The following is a 26,063-nucleotide window of genomic DNA, read 5'->3' as shown; positions in this document are numbered from 1 at the left end:
CCAAGACGGTGAAACCCCATCTCTACTAACAGTACAAAAAAAAATAGCTGGGTGTGGTTGTGGGTGCCTGTAATCCCAGCTACTCGGGAGGCTGAGGCAGGAGAATCACTTGAACCTGGGAGGCAAAGGTTGCAGTGAGCCGAGATGGCACCAACGCACTCCAGCCTGGGCGACAAGAAACTCTGTCTTTTGAAATTCTGTCTCAAAAATAAATAAATTAATAATAACAAAAAAAGTTACAGACAAACAGCAAGTTCAATAGACTTGAAGCATATCTTTAATTTATTGGGTGTCTGCTGTATATTTAGCACTAAGGGAGGATGGGCACGTCTGAGCCATCTTTGTCATCTAGAGACTTTAAACCAATCTGGCAACACGACAACTAGTGTGGGATAAAAATTGGACAGTGATGCTCTATGCCAAAATGCGTGCTGCATGTAACGCCCCCAAACGATAACATGGCTTTATAACAAGCATAACCCAGCTGCCAAAGGATGGGTGGGGATGAGGAAAAAAGGATGGGGAACACTGCAAGCTAAGTGACGAGGACTAGAATATGCAGGTTTGAGAGCTGTGAAGAAACCAGCTTGACTACAAGGGGAAGTGAGATGAGGGAAGTGGAAAAAATAAAGTCATATACATAATGCAGAGCCGAATCTCAAGGAGTGCTAGATATAAGATAAATAGCCTAAGTTTTGTAATAAAAACATATATAGATAATAAAGAGTTTGATTTATCTGACCCCTAACTTGTGGGTTTCTTCTCCTGTAGCCTTCTGGATCAGCTTATGAACAGTGAGAGTTGAAGATAAAAGAGGTGACTTTCACTAGGCATGGTGACTCACACCTGTAATCCTAGCACTTTGGGAGGCCGAGACAGGAGGATTGCTTGAGCCCAGGAGTTCAAGACCAGGATGGGCAACATGGTGAAACCCTGTTTCTACAAAAATACAAAACTTAGCTGGGTGTGGTGGTATGCTCCTGTGTACTTGGGAGGCTGAGGTGGAAGGATTATCTGAGCCTGGGAAGGGTGAGGCTGCAGTGAGCCATGATCGCACCACTGCACTCCAGCCCCGGCAACAGAGTGAGGCCATCTCAAAAAAAAAAAAAAAAAAAAAAAAAGAGTTGACTTTCTAGGCTGATGGGAGTGTAAATGACAGTGAAGCAGCAGTTAAAATCCAGGACAAGGGAGAGGGGAAAGGCCCATAGGAAGTATCCATACAACTACCAGCTTAATTAATCTGGAAACTGAGTCTAAGTCCCTTAACAGTTAGCCATAGCTGGCTACATAGCCACACTCGTTCATTAATACTCACATTCTCAAGGAAAACAGAAAAATTCTCAGGAATATTATATGAACACAGGTAATTAAACTGTATGTATAAGAATACTTTTGGGCCAGGCACAGTGGCTCATGCCTATAATCTCAGCTGGGAGGGCAAGATGGGAGGATCACTTGACCCCAGGAGTTCAAGACCGACTTTGTCAACATAATGAGACCCCGTCTCTACAAAAAAAATGAAAAAATTAGCTGGGCATAGTGGTGGGCGTCTGTAGTCCCAGCTACTCAGGGTGCTGAGATGGGAAGATAACTTGAGCCCAAGAGGTCGAGGTGGCAGCGATCTACGATTGTACCTTTTAATAAACAAACAACCAAAAAAGGCAACATGCCCACAAAATACTTATATACAAATACATATTAGAAAATACGAAAATATTAATGGTAGCTATTTCTGGGTATCAGGATTGCAAATGACTTTAACTTTCTTCTTGTTCTGCTAACAAACTAAGGATGATGAAACTTCTCTGGCCCCAAATAAGGAATCAAAAACCCAGTGAGAAAGGAGTAGGTGTGAAGAACATTGCAGATCTCATCGAGAGTCTTCATCTGCCAGCTATCTCCTCCTACTTGAAACTGCAAACATGTGAGTGAGTGTATCTGCAGGGTAGGAGGAACATGAGGGAACCCCCGACATGGAGGCTTAAAAGCAAAAAAGTTACATCTTAGACACGACAAGTCTCCCCATGGCCAGTTACCAGATTCCCACCTGACTGAGGCTGGAAAGCATGCAGGTGCTTGAAGCTTCCTCCTGACAGCTGAACAATATGCAGAGCTCCTTGATTTGATGCTACAAAGAGCTTTGTTGAATCTTCAGAAAACAAAATCTGAAGGGCAGAGCGAAGGAATGCTGGCATTTTGGAAACCTTTGGGTGAACCAATAATAAAAGCCAGTGAGAGAAGGGAGACCTACAGCCCATCAGAAACAATCACAGCTAGGCTTAAGGTACATTAATGCTTCCTGTCTCTAAGTAAGCCAACTGACTCGGCACAGAACACCGGTTTCTCTCCAGTAACCTATACATCCCCCTTTCATCTCTTTAGTAAATATTCACTTCTCTATCAAGGAAATAACTAAGTCACACATGAAACCACTAAACAGAAAAGCTTTAATTTTACTGCCTGTAGGGCATTACCGTATCCCTCTAAGAACATACCACAAAATTTCAAAATGGAAATAAAGGCTGGGTGTGGGCCGGGCGCAGTGTCTCACGCCTGTAATCCCAGCACTTTGGGAGGCTGAGCGGGTGGGATCACCTGAGGTCAGGAGTTCAGGACAGCCTGGCCAACGTGGTGAAACCCCATCTCTACTAAAAATAGAAAAATTAGCCAGGCCTGGTGGTGGGCACCTGTAATCCCAGCTACTCGCGAGGCCGAGGCAGGAGAATGGCTTGAACCCGAGAGGCAGACATTGCGGTGAGCTGAGGTGGTGCCATTGCACTCCAGCCGGGGTGACAAGAGCGAAACTCGGTTAAAAAAAAAAAGGCTGGGCGCGGTGGCTCACGCCTGTAATGCCAGCACCCAGCACTTTGGGAGGCTGAGGTGGGTGAAATCACTTGAGGTCAGGAGTTCAGGACCAGCATGGCAATGGGTAGTGAAACTCCATCTCTACTAAAAATACAAAAATCAGCCAGGCGTGGTGGTGGGCGCTTGTAATCCCAGCTACTCAGGGGACTGAAGCACAGGAACCGCTTGAACCCAAGAGGCGGAGGTTGCAGTGGGCCAAGACTGTGCCATTGCACTACAGCCTGGGTGACAAGAGCAAAACTCCGTCTCAAAAAAAAAAAAAAAAAAGAAATAAAACACTGTTTCGTAACAGCCCTCTCCAAATCTCCAAATAGTTTTTAACTGAGCAAGGATTCACATCCAGTTGATTTCCACTTCCACACAAAAATGACATATTTAGGAAGTTTCCTCTTATGTGACCAGACATTGGGCTATCACTTACCCTTCTGAGGCTTATGTTGTCATGTTCATAATTCAGCCGATAGAGAAAAAACCGAGAAACTGTAGAATAGGCTATCCAACTTCCACATGGGGAGATACAGCTACAGATAATGTTCTCAGGACCCTGGCAATATCAGGAATCAAAATGAATGTGCAATTAAACTTCACATAACAAGGTGCACTGGGACATGACACCTCAAGCTCTTGCCACTCTGGACATATCCACAGATATCTACACATAATCTGGATCCTCGTGTGGTCTGCATTAATATGATTATTTCAGAGGCAGAGCACCTAAAAGGCATGGCTTTGATTTCCAAATCCAAGAATGGAGGTCTATTCTTATTTTGGCCCTTTGAATACTTCATAGATAGCCTCATACTAGACCCCAACTTCAGAAACCTGAGCAGGGAGGCATTTACTGAAGAAAAGCTCGGGAGGATAGGTGCTTTGAAGTACTTATTTTCTGTTTTGTCTACGACGTTCTGCTTTAAAGACTTCTAAGAAATAGCAAATGAAAAACATTTGAAGGCCAGATACAGTGGGTCATGCCTGTAATCCCAGCACTTTGGGAGGCTGAGGTGGAGGACTGCTTGAGCCCAGGAGTTCAAGACCTGTCTGGACAACATGGTGAAACCCTGACTCTATAAAAAATTAGCTGGGCATGGTGGTGCACACCTGTAGTCCCAGCTACCTGGGAGGATGAAGTGGGAGGATCACCTGAGCCTGGGAGGTTGAGGCTGCAGTGAGCCATGATCATGCCACTGCTCTCCAGCCTGGATAACACAATGAGACCTTGCCTCAAAAGAGTAAGCAAACAAACAAAAAACCAACCAACTAACCAAACAAAAAAGAATCTGGAGAATAAAGAAAAGTTGAATGTAACATTTATGTAGTTTTTAAAAACTCACAAAACAAAATGATTTTTTTTTCACTGTATACCCTTTTGTACTATTTGTTTTTAAAAATATGCACATGGCTGGGCGCGGTGGCTCACACCTGTAATCCCAGCACTTTGGGAGGCCAAGGCAGGCGGATCACCTGAGGTCGGGAGTTCAAGACCAGCCTGGCCAACCCCATCTCTACTAAAAATACAAAAAATTAGCCGGGCGTGGTGGCGCATGCCTGTAATCCCAGCTACTCAGGGGGCTAAAGCAGGAGAATCGCTTGAACCCAGGAGGCGGAGGTTTCAGTGAGCCGAGGTGGTGCCATTGCACTCCAGCCTGGGCAACAAGAGTGAAACTCCGTCTCAAAAATAAATAAATAAATAAATAAATAAATAAAAGCACATTTTTTCACAATAATATCAAAAGAAGAGAAACCTATTTCCTGTATACATCCATCTAATAAATCCTCAACGTCCTACTTATAATCACAGGAAACCCAGTCCTGGTGACACAGTCCTTCATTCAAACAGTTTTAGAATTTATACAATTTATGATGCAAACTAAGTAACCTCAAAATTCAGAATGGGAAAAACGTTCTAGAATTCAGAGCCTAAACAAACTTCCTTACCTTTGTCTTTAGGTGCAGTAAATGATCTGCATTTTTAGAGAGTGGAAGAGTATCCCCATTCTTGCCTGAAACAAGAAACTTCCCTGAGATTTTTCTTATGAAAGAAAGAGTATTTGTACATTTTTTCTTCTAAAAAGTCATTCCTTGGAAGAATGGAATCTCTATCAGTGGGAAATCAGAAAAATGCAAGCTCACTAAGTAAGCTCACAATTTTTGAGGGGTACATGAAGAGGAAAGCAGTGAGTACTTCCTTTGCTTCTATCCTCTGATACACCACTAATTCCCTGAAGCTCTAGTCCATAGCCAGGCACGCAGGTGGAGTTTGTATGGCCTCAATTTTAATCCACTGCAAACGAGAGGACTCAAACATTTCCTTAATAAGTCAAAAAGGCCACTAGGCTGTCACTCCAAGATCCATGTGATCTTCTTTTTCATACAGGATTATCATTACCCATCATTAAATCTTGTTGTTTTTCAACAGCCTGTTTTCACCTCTTAAAGTTAAGCTAGCGCAAACTACGATTCTTCAACCCTCACCTTGACTACACCCTGCAGTGCACCACCTAGAGCCATGAACTTTTAAGAGATGATCCAATATCCTGCTAAAGATTCTAATACTCTAAACAGCTTATTTGCTTTATCTAATGGGTGAGAAAACCATTAGTCAAAATAGACACAAAAGTCTACTTCAGTTTTTCTATAAGCAGAATTCCAACCGCAATTCTGATTTCTGGCTTCTCTCTCCAGTTTTCTTATTTAAAAAAACGTGCTCCCATCTTACCTGTTGCAACTGTGGATCCCAGTCGCCAGAGTTCTAAGTGATGAGCAAACTGGAAGAGGAGAAGCTGCCTCTTTTTAGAACAGGAAATGAGACATCGCTATATCCAAGAATCAAGAAGTTAAAAAATAAGTCAGGGTCATCTACTGCCTCAGTACCAGATACAGTAGCACCACCTTAGCACATTTTTTACTGCTGAAATCCATTTCCTTGATAAATATTTCCTAAGTACTCCCATATGCCAGGCACTGCCCTGGGATCTATGAACACAATGATGAATTAAAACATAGCTACTGCTCTCAAGACGCTTCTAAAGGGGTGACACAGAATTAAATCAGCAATTAGACTTCAGTGTGCCAAGAATTTTAACACGGCTAAACACAGTATGTACTGAAAAATAAGGAGAGAGGACATCTAACCTAGCTGTGTGGTGGTAAATACAGAAGCCCAGATGAGGTTCACTGGGAAAGACCAGTCAGGCGAAGGAGGCAGGGCAGAACGTTCTGAGGAGGGCAATGGCATGTGACATAGCTCAAAGGTAAGAGTATTTGAGGAAACAAAAAGACCTTGAGAATGGCTAGCCTGGGTGGGGGTGCTACAAGCATGAGAGGTGCAAAAAGAAGCTGAAGGGCCAGGCCTGGATGGAGACAGGTTCTATAAGACACACTAAGGAAACTGTCTTTATGCTGAAGCCAACAGGGATAACCAGAGGCTTTGAAGCATGGAGTGATGAACAAAGTTGCTTTAAAACAGATCAATGGGCCTGGAGCGGTGGCTGATGCCTGTAATCCCAGCACTCGAGAGGCTGAGGTGCGAGGACTGCTTGAGACCAGGAGTTTGAGACTGGCCTGGGCAAGATAGTGAGATCTTGTCTCTATTAAAAAAAATTAAAAATAAAAAAATTAGCCGAGGCCGGGCACAGTGGCTCATGCCTGTAATCCCAGCACTTTGGGAGGCCAAGGCGGGTGGATCACCTGAGGTCAGGAGTTCAAGACCAGCCTGGCCAACATGGTGAAACCCTGTCTCTACTAAAAATACAAAAAAAATTACCTGGGCGTGGTGGCAGGTGCCTGTAATCCCAGCTACTAGGGAGGCTGAGGCAGGAGAATCGCTTGAACCCAGGAGACTGAGGTTGCAGTGAGCCGAGATCGCACCACTACACTCCAGCCTTAGCAACAAGAGCAAAGCTCTGTCTCAAAAAAAAAAAAAAAAAAAAAAAAAAAAAGAAAAACAGAAATTAGCTGAGCGTGGTGGCACATGTCTGTGGCTCCAGCGACTCGGGAGGCTGAGGTGGGAGGACTGCTTGAGCTCAGGAAGCAGAGGTTACAGTGAGCCAAGATCACCAAGATCACACCACTGCAATCCAGCCTGGGTGACGGAGCAAGACCTTGTCTCAAAAAAACAAAAACAAATAAAATAAAATAAAATAAGATCAATGAAGAATAGGCTAGAATGACACAAATGGAAATAAAAGGACATGATTAAGAAGCTACTGTAAAGGAACCCAGATGAGAAAAGACACTGATCCAAACTAGGATGATGCCAGCGTAGACAAAGAGAAATGAATGACTCGATTCAAGAAATTATGAGGACTATGTTCAACCTCATCAAACCATATGCATTAAATATGTATGATTTTTAATATATCAAATATGCCTCAATAGAGCTGTTGATCTATCTAGCTATCTATCTATTTATCTATCTACATCTATAACATATGTATAAAGATACTAATGAGTAGACTCAATGAGGTTTACTGCTTGAATGAATGGGGCAGCAGGTGTGGGGAGCAAGTTTTCTAGCTTGGGAAGATGGTACCATTTACCTAGAACACTGGAAGCCTGGGTTTTCCTGCTCCCACCCAGAATAGAGCCTACCCTGAAAGACTAACAAAATTCCCATAACCCACAACTGTTTGGAAAAGGGAAAAATTTCCCCAGAAACTGAACTAGGTGTGCTGCTGCATATCTCCTACCCCCATAAATGTCTTTGCAGTGGCTTGCCTCAAAAACAGAAGGAATGAAGAAGGTAGCTACAGAAAGTCCTACAATATCTCCATGTCCCAGATGGTTAAAAAAAAAAAGCGGGGGGGGCTGGGCGCAGTGGCTCACGCCTGTAAACCCAGCACTTTGGGAGGCCGAGGCGGGCATATCACGAAGTCAGGAGATCAAGACCATCCTGGCTAACAAAGTGAAACCCCATCTCTACTAAAAATACAAAAAATTAGCCGGGCGTGGTGGTGGGCACCTGTAGTCCCAGCTACTCGGAAGGCTGAGGCAGGAGAATGGCGTGAACCTGGGAGGCGGAGCTTGCAGTGAGCTGAGATGGAGCCACTGCACTCCAGCCTGGGCGACACAGTGAGACTCAGTCTCAAAAAAGAAAAGAAAAGAAAAGAAAAGGACCACAAGGCTGAGCGTGGTGGCTCACACTTGTAATCCCAGCACTTTGGGAGGCTGAGGTGGGGAGATCACCTGAGGTTGGGAGTTCCAAGACCAGCCTGACCAACATGGAGAAACCCAGTCTCTACTAAAGATACAAAATTAGCCGAGCATGGTGGCACATGCCTGTAATCTCAGCTACTTGGGAGGCCGAGGCAGGAGAATTGCTTGAACCCGGGAGGTGGAGGTTGTAGTGAGCCAAGATCGCGCCATTGCACTCCAGCCTGGGCAACAAGAGCAAACTCTGTCTCAAAAAAAAAAAAAAAAGTCCTACAAATTTGCCGAGCGTGAGCTGTGTTCAGAGCTTGTGGGAGAGGGGGACACAGGGATGGGGAGATGAGGGGTTAGCAGGGGCCTGGAATGGACACTTACGTGGGGAAAGGTGATTTTTCGGAGAGCGGCATCGTAATTCTTTACCTCCACCTTCTCCATGAGAGGACGAATGACTAAGTGGGTGTCAGTGCCTGGGAAAGCAGGAGAGAAGGTGTACAGAATTAGAAGTCGTCCTGCACGAGAACAGCCAGAACTGGGCAGGGTAAAGCAGCAGCCTCGCCAGGAGGGGAACCCACCTCCAGATATCAGCGCTGTTGGGCTGTGGGCCACGGTGCGCACGTCATGAGTGTGATGCTGGAACGGTTTTGTCCGCACCCACTGCTTCTCGTTGCTGTTAGATGTCACAGGGACCAGCTGAAAATGGAAGACTGTTCCCTCGGCTGTGCCCACCACGAAACTGTCTTCTTGCTGAGGAATTAAATCATGAGGGAGGTACACGTAAGCAAAACAAGGTCTGGTTGGAAAAATATTTCGAGGCTTTCTGTCTCGGCAGCTTAGGGGTAAACCTATGCCCAGAATCAGTAGGAAAGTTACAAGGGTCTTTTCCTTCCAGAAGCTAAGGATTCCATCAGAGGAGCAAGCTCAGACACTGGTAACAATGCGCCCCCTATTGACAAAATTAACGTCTACGGTAGGAACAATACAGCAACGCTTCATATACCCAACATAGATCTCCTTAGAATAGCATTGAGAGAGATAAAATACCTAGGACCTAATTGAGAAATTTAAATCCTTCAAAAGAACATAAGAGAAAACCTAACAAAGAAATCCATACCATGTTATTTAATATGAATATTTAACATGATCAAGCTATTATCACTAAAGAAACGTATTAAACCAATAAAAATACTGATAATCCTTTATTTGGAACTAGAACAGGTGTTTCTTAATGTTGATTTCATTAAAAATATCCAAGCAACATCAGCCAGGTGTGGTGGCTCACTCCTATAATCCCAGCACTTTGGGAAGCTGAGCTGGGTGGATCACTTGAGGCCAGGAGTTTGAGACCAGCTTGGCCAACATGGTGAACCCCGTCGCTACTAAAAATACAAACATTAGCTGGGCATGGTGGTGCATGCCTGTAATCCCAACTATTTGGACGGCTGAGGCACGAGAATCACTTGAACCTGGGAGGCAGAGGTTGCAGTATGCCAAGATCGCACCACTGCACTCCAGCCTGGGCAACACAGTGAGACTCTGGCTTAAAAAAAGAAAAAAAAAATGCAAGAAACACCAATAAAAAAGAGTTTCTTAAATAAACAAGGTGGGCAGAGCAGCACAAACCTGTAGTCCCAGCTACTCAGGAGACTGGGTAGGAGGATCACTTGAGCCCAGAAGTTGGAGACCAGTCTGCACAACATAGTGAGACCTCATCTTTATTTTTTAGTTTTTATTTTTTGAGACGGAGTCTCGCTCTGTCACCCAGGCTGGAGTGCAGTGGCATGATCTCAGCTCACTGCAACCTCTGCCTTCCCAGGTTCAAGAGATTCTCCCACCTCAGCCTCCCAAGTAGCTGGGATTACAGGCACACACCACCACACCCGGCTAATTTTTGTTTTTGTTTTTTTTTTTTTTTTGAGACAGAGTTTCACTCTTGTCACCCAGGCTGGAGTGCAATGGCGCGATCTCAGCTCACCACAACCCCTGCCTCCTTGGTTCAAGCCATTCTCCTGCCTCAGCCTCCTTAGTAGCTGGGATTACAGGCGTGCGCCACTATGCCTGATTAATTTTTGTATTATTAGTAGAGACAGGGTTTCACCATGTTGTCCAGGCTGGTCTCAAACTCCTGACCTCAGGTGATCCACCCTCCTCGGCCTCTCAAAGTGCTGGGATTACAGGTGTGAGTCACCGCACCCAGGCTTGTATTTATTTTTCAGTAGAGACAGAGTTTTACCATGTTTGCCAGGCTGGTCTCAAACTCCTGACCTCAGGTGATCCGCCCGCCTCAGCCTCCCAAAGTCTCATCTTTAAAAAGAATGAAAGAAATAAACAAGAAAAAACAAAACAAAACAAAAAAACACAACTCACAACACAAACAAAAAACCCAAACAAGAGTAGTAACGTGGCTGGACGTGATGGCTCACATCTGTAATCCCGCACTTTGGAAGGCAGGAGAATCACTTCAGCCCAGGAATTTGAGACCAACCTGGGCAACATAGTGAGATTGCATCTCTACAAAAAATGTTAAAAACTTAGCCTGGTGGTGCATGCCTGTAGTCCCAGCCACTTGGGAGGCTAAGGTAGGAGGACTGCTCGAGCCTGGGAGGCAGAGGCTGCAGTGAGCCAGGATTACACCACTGCACTCCACCTGAGTGACAGAGCAAGACCCTGTCTCACAAAAAAAAAAAAAAAAAAAAAAAAAAGTAATAAAGATACACATCCAAAAAAACTGAAGGCAGGAACTCAAACAGCTATACTAATACAGATTGAAGATTCCTAATCCAGGGCCGGGCGTGGTGGCTCAGGCCTGTAATCACAGCACCTTGGGAGGCTGAGGCGGGCGGATCACCTGAGGTCAGGGGTTAGAGACCAGCCTGGCCAACATGATAAAACCCCATCTCTATTAAAAATACAAAAATTAGGCTGGGTGCAGTGGCTCACATCTGTAATTCCAGCACTTTGGGAGGCCGAGGCGGGCGGATCACTTGAGGTCAGGGGTTAGAGACCAGCTTGGCCAACATAATGAAATCCCGTCTCTATTAAAAACACAAAAATTAGGCTGGGCACGGTGGCTCACGCCTGTAACTCCAGCACTTTGGGAGGCCGAGGCGGGCAGATCACAAGGTCAGGAGATCAAGACCAACCTGGCTAACATGGTGAAAACCCATCTCTACTGAAAAAAAAAAATACAAAAATTTAGCCGGGTGTGGTGGCAGGCGCCTGTAGTCCCAGCTACTTGGGAGGCTGAGGCAGGAGAATGGCGTGAACCAGGGAGGCGGAGCTTGCAGTAAGCGGAGATCACGCCACTGCACTCCAGCCTGGGCGACAGAGCGAGACTCCGTCTCCAAAAAAAAAAAAAACACAAAAAAACAAAAATTAGACAGGCGTGGTGGCATGAGCCTGTAGTCCCAGCTAAAAAAAAAAAAAAAAAAAAAAAGGATTCCTAATCCAAAATCTGAAACTTTTTGAGTGCTAACAAGACACCACAAGTAGAAAACTTCACATCTGACCTCATCTGCTGGATCAGTCAAAACTGTGTTTCATGCACGAAATGAATAAAATATTGTACAAAATTACCGTCAGGCTATGTGTATCAGGGACATATGAAACATAAATGAATTTCCTGTATAGGGTGGGGTCCCATCCCCAAGATATCTCATTATGTATATGCAAATATTCCAAAATCCAAAAAAAATCCAAAATCTGAAACACTTCTGGTTCCAAGCAGAACCAGATCAGAGACACTCAACCTGTACTTGTACCTCAATGTTCAGAGCAGCATTATTATTTTTTGTTTGTTTGTTTGGAGACAGAGTCTTGCTCTGTCGCCCAGGCTGGAGTGCAGTGGGGCAATCTCAGATCACTGCAACCTCCGCCTCCCTGGTTCAAGCAATTCTCCTGCCTCAGCCTCCCGAGTAGCTGGGACTACAGGCGCACACCGCCATGCCCAGCTAATTTTTTTGTATTTTAGTAGAGACAGTTTCACCATGTTGCCCAGGCTGGTCTGGAACTCCTGAGCTCAGCCAATCCACCTGCCTCGGCCTCCCAAAGTGGTAGGTTTACAGGCGTGAGTCACCACACCTGGCCTATTATTATTATTATCATTATTATTATTATTACTATTTTGAGCTGGAGTTGCACTCTGTTGACCAGGCTGGAGTGCAATGGCACGATCTCAGCTCACTGCAACCTCTGTCTCCCAGGTTCAAGCAATTCTCCTGCCTCAGCCTCCCAAGTAGCTGGGATTACAGGCACGCAGCACCACGCCAGCTAATTTTTGTATTTTTAGTAGAGACAGGGTTTCATCATACTGGCCAGGCTGGTCTCGAACTCCTGACCTCAACTGATCCACCCGCCTTGGTCTCCCAAAGTGCTGGGATTACAGGCGTGAGCACCTGGCCTAGAGCAGTATTATTTACAACAGCCAAAAGATGGAAACAACCCAAACGTCCAGTAATAGATGAATGGATAAACAAAACACACACACAAATATTATACAGTCTTAGTAAGGAATGAAATACTGATAATGCTACAAGATGGATGAACCTTGAGAACAACATGCTAAGTAAAATAAGCCAGATACAAAATAACAAATGTTATAAGCAAATTCATAGGAACAGAAAGTAGAATAGAGGTGACCAGAGGCTGAGAGAAGGGAGGAATGAGGAGGTAGTGTTTAATGAGTACAGGTTTCTGTTTGTGGTGATGAAAAAATTCTGAAAATGGATAGTGGTGATAGCTGTACAACAACGTGAATGAACTTTATTCCACTGAAATGTACACTTTTAAAATAGTTTAAAAGTAAATAATGTGGGGAGAATTACAAAAGTAATGGTAAAAAGACTGAAGTTTGGTTTTTTTGTTTTTTTTTTTTTTTGAGACAGAGTCTCTGTTGCCCAGGCTGGAGCGCAACGGCACAATCTCGGCTCACTGCAACCTCTGCCTCCCGGGTTGAACTGCTTGAAATATTTTACCGGTTCCCTCATTAAGGAATTACAGAAAATCTAACTTATTTCCATTTCATACTTGTATGAATCATGATTATAACTTTTTTTCTGCCTAATCATCATTTAGTAATCTTTTTCACAGATAAGGAAACCAGAGCTCCAAAGGGTTTAAAGGCATGACAAACACGGCCATCTGCCCCCAAAGCCTGTGCTCTGGGAACACCACACTTGCAGGGTCTTGACTCTTGCAGGGTCATGACTGTGTAGCAGAAAGGAAAGCATTTTCTAAGGAGAGCACATAAGGTGGCCCCGAGGAGCCTCTCCCTCATCTGTAAAGACACTACTTGAAAACCATTAACCTAAGACAAAAGTGGACATACCCAGCAGCTTAGGAACTCAAACACTCCCCCACCTCCAACTACACAGTTTACTTAATTTACAAAAAAAAAAAAAAAAAAGAAAAAGAAAAAGAAAAAGAAAAAGCCAGGGGCGGTGGCTCATGCCTGTATTTTCAGCACTTTGGGAGGCCGAGGCGGGTGGATCACCTGAGGTCAGGAGTTCAAAACCAGCCATGGTAAAACCCAGTCTCTACTAAAATTACAAAAATTAGCCTGGCGTGGTGGCATGCACCTGTAATCCCAGCTACTTGGGAGGCTGAGCCAGGAGAATCGCTTGAACGCAGGAAAGAGAGGTTGTAGTGAGCCGAGATTGCACCACTGCACCCCAGCCTGGGAGACAGAGTGAGAGACTGTCTCAAAAAAATTTTTTAAAAAGGGTAGTTTTCTCAAAGTCCCATCCAGAGAGAGATTTGGAAGGCAAGGACTTCTCCTTTACTCTGTATTCTTTCTCTTAAGTGAAATCATTATTAATATTATTATTATTATTGTTATTTGAGATGGAGTCCCACTTTTGTTGCCCAGGCTGGAGGGCAATGGCATGACTTGGCTCACTGCAACCTCCAACTCCCAGGTTCAAGTGATTCTCCTGCCTGTCTCCCAAGTAGATGGGATTATAGGCGCCCACCATCACGCCCAGCTAATTTTTGCATTTTTAGTAGAGACAGGGTTTCACCATGTTGACCAGGCTGGTCTTGAACTCCTAACCTCAGGTGATCCACCTGCCTTGGCCTCCCAAAGTGCTGGGACTACAGGCATGAGTCACCACGCCCGGCCAATAATTAACTCTTAAGCATAATAATTACAACTGCTGTGGATTAAAACTCTATTTTTAAAGGGGAATTTATCCCACTCATTTCAACTTATACCACTATTATTACTTACATGTGACATCTATGATTTTCAGGGCCTTAACATACATCAAACTGTTCTAAAAAAACCCGTGATATGGAATAGGAACACTACACTAGAATATGGATGTTGGCACGTGGGATAGCACATCATTCTCAAACTAAGCAGATAAAGAATAAAGGAGCTGGTCAACAAATAAAGTCACTTTCCATGTCTCACTGCTAAAATACTCAAAGGTTTCTGAATGAGAATTCATGTTACCATTCTTCTACAATATTTATGTCATAGAAAATAAAAGGCTGGGTGTGGTGGCTCACACCTGTAATCTCAGCACTTTGGGAGGCTGAGGCAGGCAGATCACTTGAGGTCAGGAGTCAGACCACCCTGGCCATCATGGTGAAAGCCTAAACATATAAAAATTAGCTGGGCATGGTGGCGGGCACCTGTAATCTCACCTACTCCGGAGGCTGAGGCAGGAGAAATTGTTTGAACCCTGGAGGCAGAGGTTGCAGTGAGCCGAGATTGTGCCACTGCACTCCAGCCTGGGTGACAGAGCTAGACTCCGTCTCAAAAAAAGAAAAAAAAAAAAAAAAAGAAAGAAAATAGGCCAGGCACAGTGGCTCACACCTGTAATCCCAGCACTTTGGGAGGTCGAGGTGGGTGGATCACCTGAGGTAAGGAGTTCGAGACTAGCCTGGCCAACATGGTGAAACCCCATCTCTACTAAAAATATAAAAATTAGCTGGGTGTGGTGACAGGGGCCTGTAATCCAAGCTACTGGGGAGGCTGAGGCAGAAGAATCGCTTGAACCTGGGAGGCAGAGGTTGCAATGAGCCTAGACCGCGCCATTGCACTCCAGCCTGGGCGACAAGAGTGAAACTCCGTCTCAAAAAAAGGAAAAAAAGAACTACTACCAAATAAGACATTTTGGCCAGGTGCTGTGGTTCCTGCCTATAATCCCAGCACTTTGGGAGGCTGAGATGGGAGGATTCCCCAGCCCAAGAATTTAAGACCACCTTGGGCAACATAGGGAGACCCCATCTCTATTTTTTTTAATTAAATTAAAAATAAATACATAAACACAAAGGTATAAATATAGCACTTCTCAAGATTCTTCTAGGCTGCTGCACCCTATCTACAATCAGACAAGATGAACTGGAAGTGAGCAGTGTCTAAAGAAAATCTCCCTGCTAACTAATCTCTTGGAGTATCCTGTATTCTCTAACCAACTGTTAGGTACTATGGAAACAATGTGGGTTTTCAGATGCATTTTCCTAAACTCATCTTCCTCCAGTACAACATCAGGATGAGGAACCAGTGTTCGTGGCACGTCACTAAGGCTGCTTTCTCTACTCACCCCCCAGGGTGTACATCAACCACTCTAAACAGGGACTGTACTCACGTCAGCTACAGCAATGGACTGCACATCAGCATTAGCGATGAGATGGCTCTTCACAAGCGTCCCAGTGGCTGAGTCCCAGAACTGCACCTTCCCAGCAGAGTCCACACTTATGACAGTGCCATCGGACAAGAAGGCGACACCCCACACGATGCACTTCCGCTTAGACGCGCCCATATACTGCCTGTCCACAATCATCTTATGAACAGCGCTGCCTGAAAAATCAGAAAAGCACACCTTCAAATGGTACTTATCTCTCTGTCTTCAAAATCTGCCTGCGGCCAAAGTGGAAGGACTGCTTGAGCCCTGGAGTTTGAGGCCAGCCTAGGCAACAAAGTGAGACCTCATCTCTACGAAACAACATAACAAACCCGCCTGCAGTAAGCATGATACGGTAGGTGAGCTGACTGAACAGTCAGCCTATAAATGGTAGTTCTGGTGAACCTGATCTCGGAACTCCAAAATGGTTACCTGAAGAGAAGGGGTGTTGGGAGAGCCTAACAGGAATGGGATAGAAGGTGCAACGGAGGGAGGAAGGGAGGGAAGAGAATGAGAACAGAAACGCCTTTGGGGGGGGTGAAATGGAAAGAGACATTTGGGACATTCACTTAAAGCTGGTCAGCTGCACACACACATTACACTCTGCTCTTTTCCAAAATCCCACAGGAAAGGGAGAGACCAGTGACAAAATGTGGGGAACTGGAAAGCAGACAAGTAGTGGCAACTGACTTAGCAGAGCCCTGAAACTAAGTCCCAGGTCAGCAGACAGGAAAGCCAAGAAGCCACCTGATTTATACTATGGAATCCTTGGACTCAGGAGTTGGGGACCCCAGATATTCTAGAAAAGGAGTAAGTAGGGCTTCAAAGAGGAATCCGTTAACAGCTGGTAGACCCCTCAGATAGCCATGCCCTGACTAAGAAGGTGGGAAGCTCCCAAAATGCACGTCAGCAGAATACTGGAGGCGCTGTCTGAGGAGGGCTATCAGGCAGAGCAGTATATGAAAACCAGGATTAAGTGAACATTTCTCACTGAATGTTGAGAACACCATTCTTTTTTTTCCCCCTTAGAATGCTGATAGCCAGGCCAATACCCACCAGGCAGGAGAATGAAAAACCATTTCTGAGGAACATAACTGGCACAAAAGAAAAGATCTGAAGATTCTGGCTTCAGGGCTACCCCAAATAAGCAGTCCAGCCAGATCATTCTTCAGTGAAACCCAAGCTCAGTAAGCCACATGATGCAGTGATGAGATGATCACCAGACATGAGGAAAGCCTTTAACGTGAAAGGCAGAGGCCAAACGGACTAACAGAAACAAATAAATGAATAACAGGGAAGAAACAGGCAGAGTGAAAAACACTTGACAATTATTAATAGCCTTAGAAAGAGAAGAGTTTCTGTATAATGAAACAAAAAGAGAATGCTGTAAAAAAGAAGATTCACGAAACAAAAAAAGAACTCTGGAAATGTCAAAAATGAAAAACTCAATAGAGGATTCAAAGATAAAAAAGACAAACTCTCCCAGAAAGCATAGTAAAAAGACAAAGAAATGAAAAATAAGAGTAAAAGAATTTCCCCCCAGAACTGAAGGATGTGGGTATTGGATTAAAAGAAACTACCAGGTGTCCAGAACAATTAATTGATCCACACACCAAGAAACCTAATTATTACATTTCATAACAGTAAGGATAAAACATCCTAAAAGCTCCTGGGGGAAAAAAAATAAAACAGGTCTTATACAAAGGGATAACTCTCAGAATGGCAGCTTACTTGCTAATAATACGAGGAGCTGGAAGACAGCGGAGCCAGGGCTTCAGAATTCTAAGGGAAAAGAATTTCCAACCTAGAATTCTTTCTCATGCACTCTTACTCAGGATCCACCAAAGGGTAAACCAAGAAAGTGAGTAACACAGAAATAGGAGATCCTATCCGATAGAGAAGCAAAGGAGATCCCGAGAACAATGGAAAAATCAATCAGAGTTCCAGATCTCACAGTTGTGCAGCAGGCCCAGAGTGGCTAAGCCAGATGGGAGTGGGTCAGAAGGCACCGGGAGAGACTTATTCATAAAGATGAAAGTGGAGAAAGAAAATCAGATGGACTTGAACCTAATTTATGCAACTGGAAGAATGTGGGAATGTATGAGTAAGACAGAGAGACAGAGAAACTATTAAACAGAAGTATACAGGAAAAGAAAGGAAATTTACTATGTGAGTAGTATATACATAGTCATAATAATGAAAACATCAACTACTAATCTGAACAAAGTTATAATATAACCATGCTGGTAGGATCAGGAGAAAGTTTGGATGCCTGTGGCAGGCGGTAGAAAAAGAGGGGCGAGTCGTAGAAGTCAGTAAAAAATGGTCTAAAGCTGAAAAATCAAAATGTAGCATAAAAAGCATGCTAGGTTCTGCAGTGATAGATACCAAACGAATCAGCTAAGGGTCACAAGTGGTTGCCTCGAGGAGAGTGAGAGATATAGAAGGACTCCCTCTTTTTTGTAATAAGCTTAAGGGATTTTTTTTTTTTTTTTTTTTTTGAGACGGAGTTTCACTCTTGTTGTCAGGCTGGAGTGCAATGGGGCGATTCTCCTGCCTCAGCCTCCTGAGTTGATGGGAATACAGGCATGTACCACCACCCTGGCTAATTATGTATTTTTAGTAGATACAGGGTTTCTCCATGTTGGTCAGGCTGGTCTTGAACTCCCGACCTCAGGTGATCCACCCACCTTGGCCTTCCAAAGTGCTGGGATTACAGGCATGAGCCACCGCACCAAGCCAACCTGTTTTATCTCTGCATCTCAGATGGAAGTACAGACATGTCCACCTAACAAGTTGAGATCAACCTTATCAATGAAGGAGTCTATGAAGCCAATTTTCCAGGCCAAAAACAGAAAATATCATGGTTTTCTGCTTCTCTGATCTCATGTTTCACCAATTATGCTACAAAAATCTTATGTTCCTCAATGACAGAAGCCCATTTTTACCAAGGACTGGGATCTATAAATAGGTAATTCGACTGTTTATAGTACACGAATGTACTAGTTCAGAGTATTTTACTGTGAATTCTTATTATGATGAATGAAAAATACTGTATCTTACTGAAGGTCCAAGATTCCCCTAAAAGCAGTGGTAGTAATCCAAGAAAGGAGTACAATTCATCGTGGACATCTCAGAAGATTAATGACATGTCAGGCCACAAAGGTCATGAAACCATGACAAAGGCTCAAGCTTTTGAAAACCCAGAAATGTGAATCTGACAAACAAAACCCACACCCCAAATGAACTGAGAAAAACAATCACCTGATTTGACATCAAACACACTAATGTAGTCTATGGAACCAGCTGCAATGTGGGTACCAGAGGGATGCCAGCTGAGACTCAGGATGCGACCTTGGGAGTTGTACAACAAAAAAACAAAGTGACATACACATAAATATACAAAGAGTAACTGAGCTCTCTTCCCACAACTATCTCTAGAGTGTTCTACAATCTTAGCTCTCTCATCTATAGTACTCCTTGAAGCACCAATTTATTTATTTATTTTTATTTTTATTTATTTTTTTTGAGACGGAGTCTCCTCTGTAGCCCAGGCTGGAGTGCAGTAGTGCGATCTCGGCTCACTGCAACCTCCGCCTCCCAGGTTCAAGTGATTCTCCTGCCTCAGCCTCCCTAGTAGCTGAGATTACAGGCACCTGCCACCATGTCTGGCTAATTTTTGTATTTTTAGTGGAGATGGGGTTTCACCATGTTGGCCATGCTGGTTTCGAACTCCTGACCTCAAGTGATCCACCCGCCTTGGCCTCCCAAAGTGCTGGGATTACAGGTGTAAGCCATTGTGCCCAGCTGAGACACCTATTTTCTGTTTCATACTTGACAAAATGTATGAGATTTTTAAAAAGTATTGTATTACCTTTGTAATTGAAAAAGAACACCCAGGCCGGGCGCGGTTGCTCATGTCTGTAATCCCAGTGCTTCAGGAGGCCGAGGTGGGTGGATCACGAGGTCAGGAGTTCAAGACCAGCCTGGCCAACATGGTGAAACCCCGTCTCTACTAAAAACACAAAAACTAGCCGGGCGTGGTGGCACGCATCTGTAGTCCCATACTAGGGAGGCTGAGGCAGGAGAATTGCTTGAACCCAGGAGGCAGAGGTTACATTGAGCCAAGATCACGCCACAGCACTCCAGCCTGGGCGACAAAGCAAGACTCCATCTCAGGGAGGAAAAAAAAAAAAAAGAGCACCCAAGGTATATTAAAAACGAAGCAAGAATCGGATTAGCAGAGGATAAGTATTACTAATGGACACAGAGGACGGTTGCTATTCTAGAAGGTGAGTCACCAAACTGTGGCCCACAGGCCAAATCAGGCCCACTGCTTGTTTTTGTAAATAAAGTTTTTACCAGAACACAGCCTGCCCATTAGTTTCAGTATCATCTATGGCTGCTTTTGCACTACACTGATAGAGTTGGCAGACAATGTAGGTTTGGCAAAGCCTAAAATGTTTACTATCTGGTCCTTTACGGAAACAGTCTGCCAACCCCTGTTCTAAAGGGTCAATGCCAATTCAGCCCTGGTGGAGCCCAAGGATGGGCAATTGTTTATAAACTCCCTCATTCAACTTGAATGCACCGGAAGGATTAAGAACCACAGTTCTTTGGCCAGGACAAGTGGCTCAGGCCTGTAATCCCAGCACTTGAGGCCAAGGCGGGTGGATCACTTGAGTGAGACCAAGAGTTCGAGACCAGCCTGGCCAACATGGTGAAATCCTGTCTCTACTAAAAATACGAAAATTAGCAGGGCATGATGGCACATGCCTGGAATCCCAGTCACTTGGGAGGCTGAGGCACCAGAATCACTTGAAGCCGGGAGGCGGAGATTACAGTGAGCCGAGATCATGCCACTGCCACTGCCAGCATGGGTGAGAGAGTGACACTCTGCCTCCAGAAAAAAAAAAAAAAAGAAAAAAAAGAACCACAGTTCCTAATGACAAAATTGTAGTTCATGACTTCATGTACGCTTGTTAAAACATCACAAAAGTAAGTGATAACTAACAAATTGACTTCCACAGAAACACTAGCTTTCCAATTTTGGATTTCTGGTTTTCTATATTATTACTTGACCAAGCAGTCACAACTATGCTATACAACGGGTAAAGCCTGGGCTGGGGATGGCTTCTAGCACATACCCTCCCTGTACCCAGTAGAGATAAAATATTACCTGGATTCATGGGAAAATATCCCATCCCCAGTGGCATAGAAACTTAATTTCTTGTTAAGGCTATTTACCGCCCCACGAAAAATGACGCTTACTTTTCTGCCGATCAAAATTTCTTTCAAACTGGATTTTGTCCGGGGTAATTTGAAATAGTTTCACAGATCCATCTTCACAGCCAACCTATTTGAGAAAGAGGTAGTAAACAGAAAAGATCAACAGTAAACATTTTATAGGACTAAACACACACACACACACACACCACACACACACACTCTATTCTCTCTTCCTCCTTAAAGCTATCAGTTGCCCTGAAAAAGAAAAATCATTTGTGAGAGAAAGAAAGTACTAGTTATCAAGAAACTAATAGTGTATTCTCAGTAGCCTTTATATCCTAGACGGAAAACAGACTGATATTAAGAGTTCTAATTAGTGGCCCCATTCCTGCATATGACATGGATTAGAAGTAGGATTTCATAGAATACTTCTGCTAGAAACCCTTGGCCTAAATAAAAGACCTACTAACATGATAACATAAATGGAAACACCTTAAGATATTGTGCAAATTAGTGCAGATCAAAAATAATCAGACTCATCACAGAGAATTAAAGATCTGGAAGCACTCATTCTAATAGTAATTATGGGAAGGGTCTCAGTGTGTGGTCATATTTTTGAGAAACACTGTGCTGAAACACAGGTGCACAGGTTAACTTGCTGAAGGGACTCTCAGAACTCTTCATGTACCGATGTGCATTGTGAATTTACAGCAGGATTAAATATGCTGTATTTCTGAAATGAAATTTACCATAAAACACAAAACAAACCAAAACAAAAAAACCTCTACATCTCCAAATTCCACAGAACACAGTTTGGGAAATGTTGAAATGATGTAATCCTCTCATTTCATAAATGAATCAACAAGGTCCAGACTAGCAGCAAAAAGAATGCTGGGGATTTTTAAAATCTTCAGTATCAATTCCAATCTTGTAGTTGGGGTTGCCACATGCCATAATACATCGTTACTCTCCTATGAGCACAGGGAAGAAAGTTTGAGCAGGCACAAGATAAATTTTGGTTTGAATTACCAACTGTTGCTTACTAACCAAAAGTTGAGAGCCACTGGGGCTGGCAGCCATGCTCCAAATAGGTCCTCCAAAGGCATCCATAGCATACTTGATGTTTAACGCCTGTAAGTCATACTCCATAATCTCACCATTGAGCCCAGCACTAAAGAGTCGTTGTCCTTCTGCCCAGCACAGAGCTTCTGTAGCCCGAGACTCATGACCTGGGAAAAACTGCAGAAACACCATAACTTCTCAACATTACCACAAATTCATCAGGTACCGGTATTGAGTGGTCACAGGCAACATGGTAAAAACAACTTCCCCATAAATAACTAGTGTGGGGTTTTGTGCTATCAGATCATGCCTAATGACATTTTCATTTTTTCAGCTCAAATTCTAATTACTTTTATGCAGTTAAATTTGTTTGTTTTACTAGGACTGGTTCGGCAAAACATTTTCAGCAGAAAAGGTTTGAACTGCACTCCAGCCTGGACGACAGAGCGAGACATTGTCTCTACAAAAAATATAAAAAGTAGCCGGATGTGGTGGCACATACTTATAGTCCCAGCTACTACGGAGGCTGACGGGGGAGGATTGTTTGAGCCTGGGAGGCGGAAACTGCAGTGAGCCTTGGCCTCCCAAAGTCCTGGGATTATAGGCATGAGCCACTGCACCCAACCCAAAAGTGTTCATATCTATCAAGGCATTTTATTCTTAGATCTGCTTGACAAAAAAGGAACTAAGTAGGTATAATTTTTCCTATTTCGACTTGAAAAGGCCAAGATATACATGGGTTAAGTGGGTTGCCAAAAGTGCCAAAGTCAATTGCATGAGGCGAATGAAGGTCTCCTCTCCTTACTCCTAGCTCATATGCTCATATTCTTTCACTTTTTTGTTTTTTGGAGACGGAGTTTCGCTATTATTGACCAGGCTGCAGTGCAATGGCGCGATCTCAGCTCACTGCAACCTCCGACTCCCGGGTTCAAGTGATTCTCCTGCCTTAGCATCCTGAGTAGCTGGGATTACAGGCATATGCTACCACGTCCCACTATTTTTTTTTTTTTATTTTTCGTAGAGACGGGGTTTCTCCATGTTGGTCAGGCTGGTCTCGAATTCCCGACCTCAGGTGATCTGCCCACCTCAGCCTCCCAAAGTGCTGGGATTACAGCCATGAGTGTGCCACCGTATCAGGCCCACTTTTATTTATTTATTTTTGAGACAGGGTCTCATTTTGTCACCCAGACTGCAGTGCAGTGGCACGATTTCGGCTCAGTGTAGTCTCAACCTCCTGAGCTCAAGCGATCCTTCCGCCTCAACCCTCCAAGTAGCTGGAACTATGGGCATACAACACCACACCTATCTAATTTATTTATTTATTTTTTTACGGATGGGGTCTCACTATGTTGCCCAGGGTAGTCTTACACTCCTGGGCTCAAGTGATCCACCTGCCTTGGCTTCCCAAAGTGCTGGGGTTACAGGTGTGAGCCACTCTGCCCTGCCTCTTTTCGCTTTAACATACTAATTTTTTCTTGCTGTGAGAGTCACTGACAGAGCTAAGCAATCGTATCTAGTAGGAAAGGGAATATAGGGAAAGCAGGAAACTAGCCTGAGTTAGTTAATTGTTGAAGAATAAAGAAAACAGATGAAGGAGAAAAGAAAATAAGGAACACTAGGTAAGGAATGGTTGACTTATCCATTCAACAAACATTAACTAAGCAGTGGCTTTGTACCAGGCGCTTGATAAATGGTGGGAATGCAGATGTGAGTATCATTGACATGGTTCCTATTCTCATAAAATTGGAAGTTCAGCATGGAAGAAAGACATTACACAAACACACAAATTATATAGTTATAACTGTTATAAATGACAAACAGAAAAATCATAATATAGCCATGACTGTTAAAAAAAAAAAAAAAAAAGAAGAACAAGACCAAGAAAAAGATAATCAGTCTGGTATGGGGGCTCACACCTGTAATCCCAGCACTTTGGGAGGCTGAGGTGGGCAGATCACTTGAGGTCAGGAGTTCGAGACCAGGCTGGCCAACACGGTGAAACCTCGTCTCTATAAAAATAAAAAAATTAGCCAGGCATGGTGGTGCACACCTGTAATCCCAACGACTTGGAAGGCTGAGGCAGGAGAGGGAGGCAGAGGTTGCAGTGAGCCAAGATCACACCACTGCACTCCAGCCTGGGTGACAGAGCGAGACTCCGTCTCCATAAAAAAAAAAAGAAAAAGAAAAAGAAAGAAAATCACAGGATGCAATAAGCACATGCCAGCACATGTTCTTCATACCACAGAATGTAACCCATTTGTGGTGGTCCTGTAGCTTTTACCTTTTGATTAGTTCTTCAGGGGTGAGCTCAGTAAATCATCCCTTTCCACATTTCCTAAACCCACCTCTCAGGAAGGCAATTCTCCATGAAGGTTCTATGCCTGTGTTTCAGTTTATCGTATTTATTTCACAGGTTGGAAACTGTACACTTATCTTTCTCCTACTGGTCTTTGAGCTCCGTAAAGTTAGAGCCTCTGACATTTGTCTTAGTGCCCAGTATTTGCCACTCATTCACCGAGAAACATTTACAGAATGCCTAAATTCCAGGTACCAGGCTGCTGGGCACTGAATTCACTCATTTGCCCATCTATTCATTTATATCACAGCACCCAGTACATAACAGTCATTCAACACGAACTAAGATGTTGCACCCGAAGAAAATCACTAGTCAGTGCCCTTGGAGGGGAGAAGAAAAAGGACTAATAGACCTCCGCATACACCCAAAGGACATTTTACCTAATTTTAAATCTCCTTTGCTCCCAAATGTAGACGTGTAGGTCTACATTCTCTCAGACAGATGAACTTTGGAATCCATCTTCCTGCCATCACATCACCAAAAAGTTTCTGATATTAAAATGTGTTATCATTTTTTCTCAATTGACAATGAAACAGTACTGATACTCCCTGCAGGAAATTTTGCTTACCAAAGCTGCAATGGTGTTGAGACTGACATACCAACAATTTCCCTTCCTGTGGCCAAAAGATCCAGCAAACCTCAGTTTCCAATGACAGGCAGTGAGATGACACATTTCTAGGTAGGACCCTTCTAATCAACATTACACAGATTGAAACTGAGCTTCTCTCATCAGTTAGGAGATCTCAGAAGTTTGATAGTTCTAAGCAACTTCATTGGGGCTAGGAAGTTAATCAGTTTGATTATAAAAGACATACAAGTTTCTTGAACTTCAGAAGAAATTAACATCAAAACACCATATCAGACTCCCAAATGACTTACTTTCTCCTGAAAGTAGTTTGCTGACAAGTTATAAATTTCCACAGTGCCATCTGTTCGTGAAACAGCCAATCTGTTTGACTGGTTATTGTAAGCCACACAGCGGATTCCTGATGGAACATAATTAAAGAAACGTACTCGATGGACCTTAAATTCACCCATTCCTAGGGGGCGAAAAGAGAGTCATTATTGTTATATGTTAACTGCAGTATGTCACACATAGTATTCAGTTCCTTAATATCACTGTTCTGGCTGGAAAGCTCCAACAACATCTCCCTGAAGTTCATTTCCAAATGGCTGCTAACAATGCCCCCCACAAGAATTGCTCAATCTTCAAAAGCTCAGGATGGCTTGAATAATAAGGAGGCTTCAGCAAAAAATCAAAAAGGGTCCTACTCCATAGCTCCAGAGTTCCAATCTCGGGGCGCCTAGGAATCCGCATTTTAGCAAGCATCTCTCCTCAACTCTATTGCTAAGTTTGCAAACAACAGACCTAAACTGAGGTAGCGACAGTGAGGCTGATGGGGCAGGCAGAACCGAGCTCCTCTTGAGGAAAAAACGACAGGGTTTGACTTACTCTGCCCGCCTGGTCTGACGTCTGTCACTTACCCTACCCCGTCCCCCCGACGCCTGCCAACATATATACTGGCCGAGAGTAGAGACCGGGTCTTGTTCGCCCCTCACTCGTCTAGCTTCAAGGTTAGGAACCCGCAGACAGAGCAGGCGCGTTCGGTCGGGCCGGGGCGTCTGAGGAGCGCGCGGTCTTCGCCTCCCCTTCCCTCTCCCAGAGTCTACAGAGTAGCCCCCACCCAGCCTCGGGACGAGGAGACCCTCGGGACAAGGAGCTCAGCCGGACGCCGACCCTGGGCCGGCCCACCCTGTAAGACCCCCAGCTCTCG

General features: G+C 44.1%; 1 protein-coding gene across 5 annotated transcripts in view; it reads right to left on the bottom strand.

The window, feature by feature from the left end:
* The window catches only part of UTP4 (UTP4 small subunit processome component), a 50,066-nt gene that overhangs the window by 23,811 nt on the left and 192 nt on the right, over positions 1 to 26,063 (bottom strand). For 4 of the 5 annotated variants that reach the window (XR_010124310.1, XR_010124309.1, XM_054454118.2 and 1 more), the window contains exons 2-12: positions 25,168 to 25,328; positions 21,918 to 22,109; positions 20,913 to 20,997; positions 18,906 to 18,995; positions 15,606 to 15,817; positions 8,586 to 8,757; positions 8,389 to 8,480; positions 5,582 to 5,678; positions 4,801 to 4,865; positions 3,287 to 3,409; positions 2,048 to 2,204 (exon numbers count right to left, since the gene is read on the bottom strand). Coding sequence is in view for 3 of the 5 variants with exons in the window: in XM_054454118.2 (XP_054310093.2) it covers positions 2,048 to 2,204; positions 3,287 to 3,409; positions 4,801 to 4,865; positions 5,582 to 5,678; positions 8,389 to 8,480; positions 8,586 to 8,757; positions 15,606 to 15,817; positions 18,906 to 18,995; positions 20,913 to 20,997; positions 21,918 to 22,109; positions 25,168 to 25,326 (1,444 nt within the window). In the remaining 2 variants the exon portion in view is untranslated. The remainder of the gene's footprint in view (positions 1 to 2,047; positions 2,205 to 3,286; positions 3,410 to 4,800; positions 4,866 to 5,581; positions 5,679 to 8,388; positions 8,481 to 8,585; positions 8,758 to 15,605; positions 15,818 to 18,905; positions 18,996 to 20,912; positions 20,998 to 21,917; positions 22,110 to 25,167; positions 25,329 to 26,063) is intronic. The other variant, XM_054454119.2, reaches the window with a different exon arrangement.

The sequence above is a fragment of the Pongo pygmaeus genome, chromosome 18, assembly GCF_028885625.2.
Source record: "Pongo pygmaeus isolate AG05252 chromosome 18, NHGRI_mPonPyg2-v2.0_pri, whole genome shotgun sequence".
NCBI lineage: Eukaryota > Metazoa > Chordata > Mammalia > Primates > Hominidae > Pongo > Pongo pygmaeus.
This window is presented reverse-complemented; position numbering and strand designations above follow the sequence as displayed.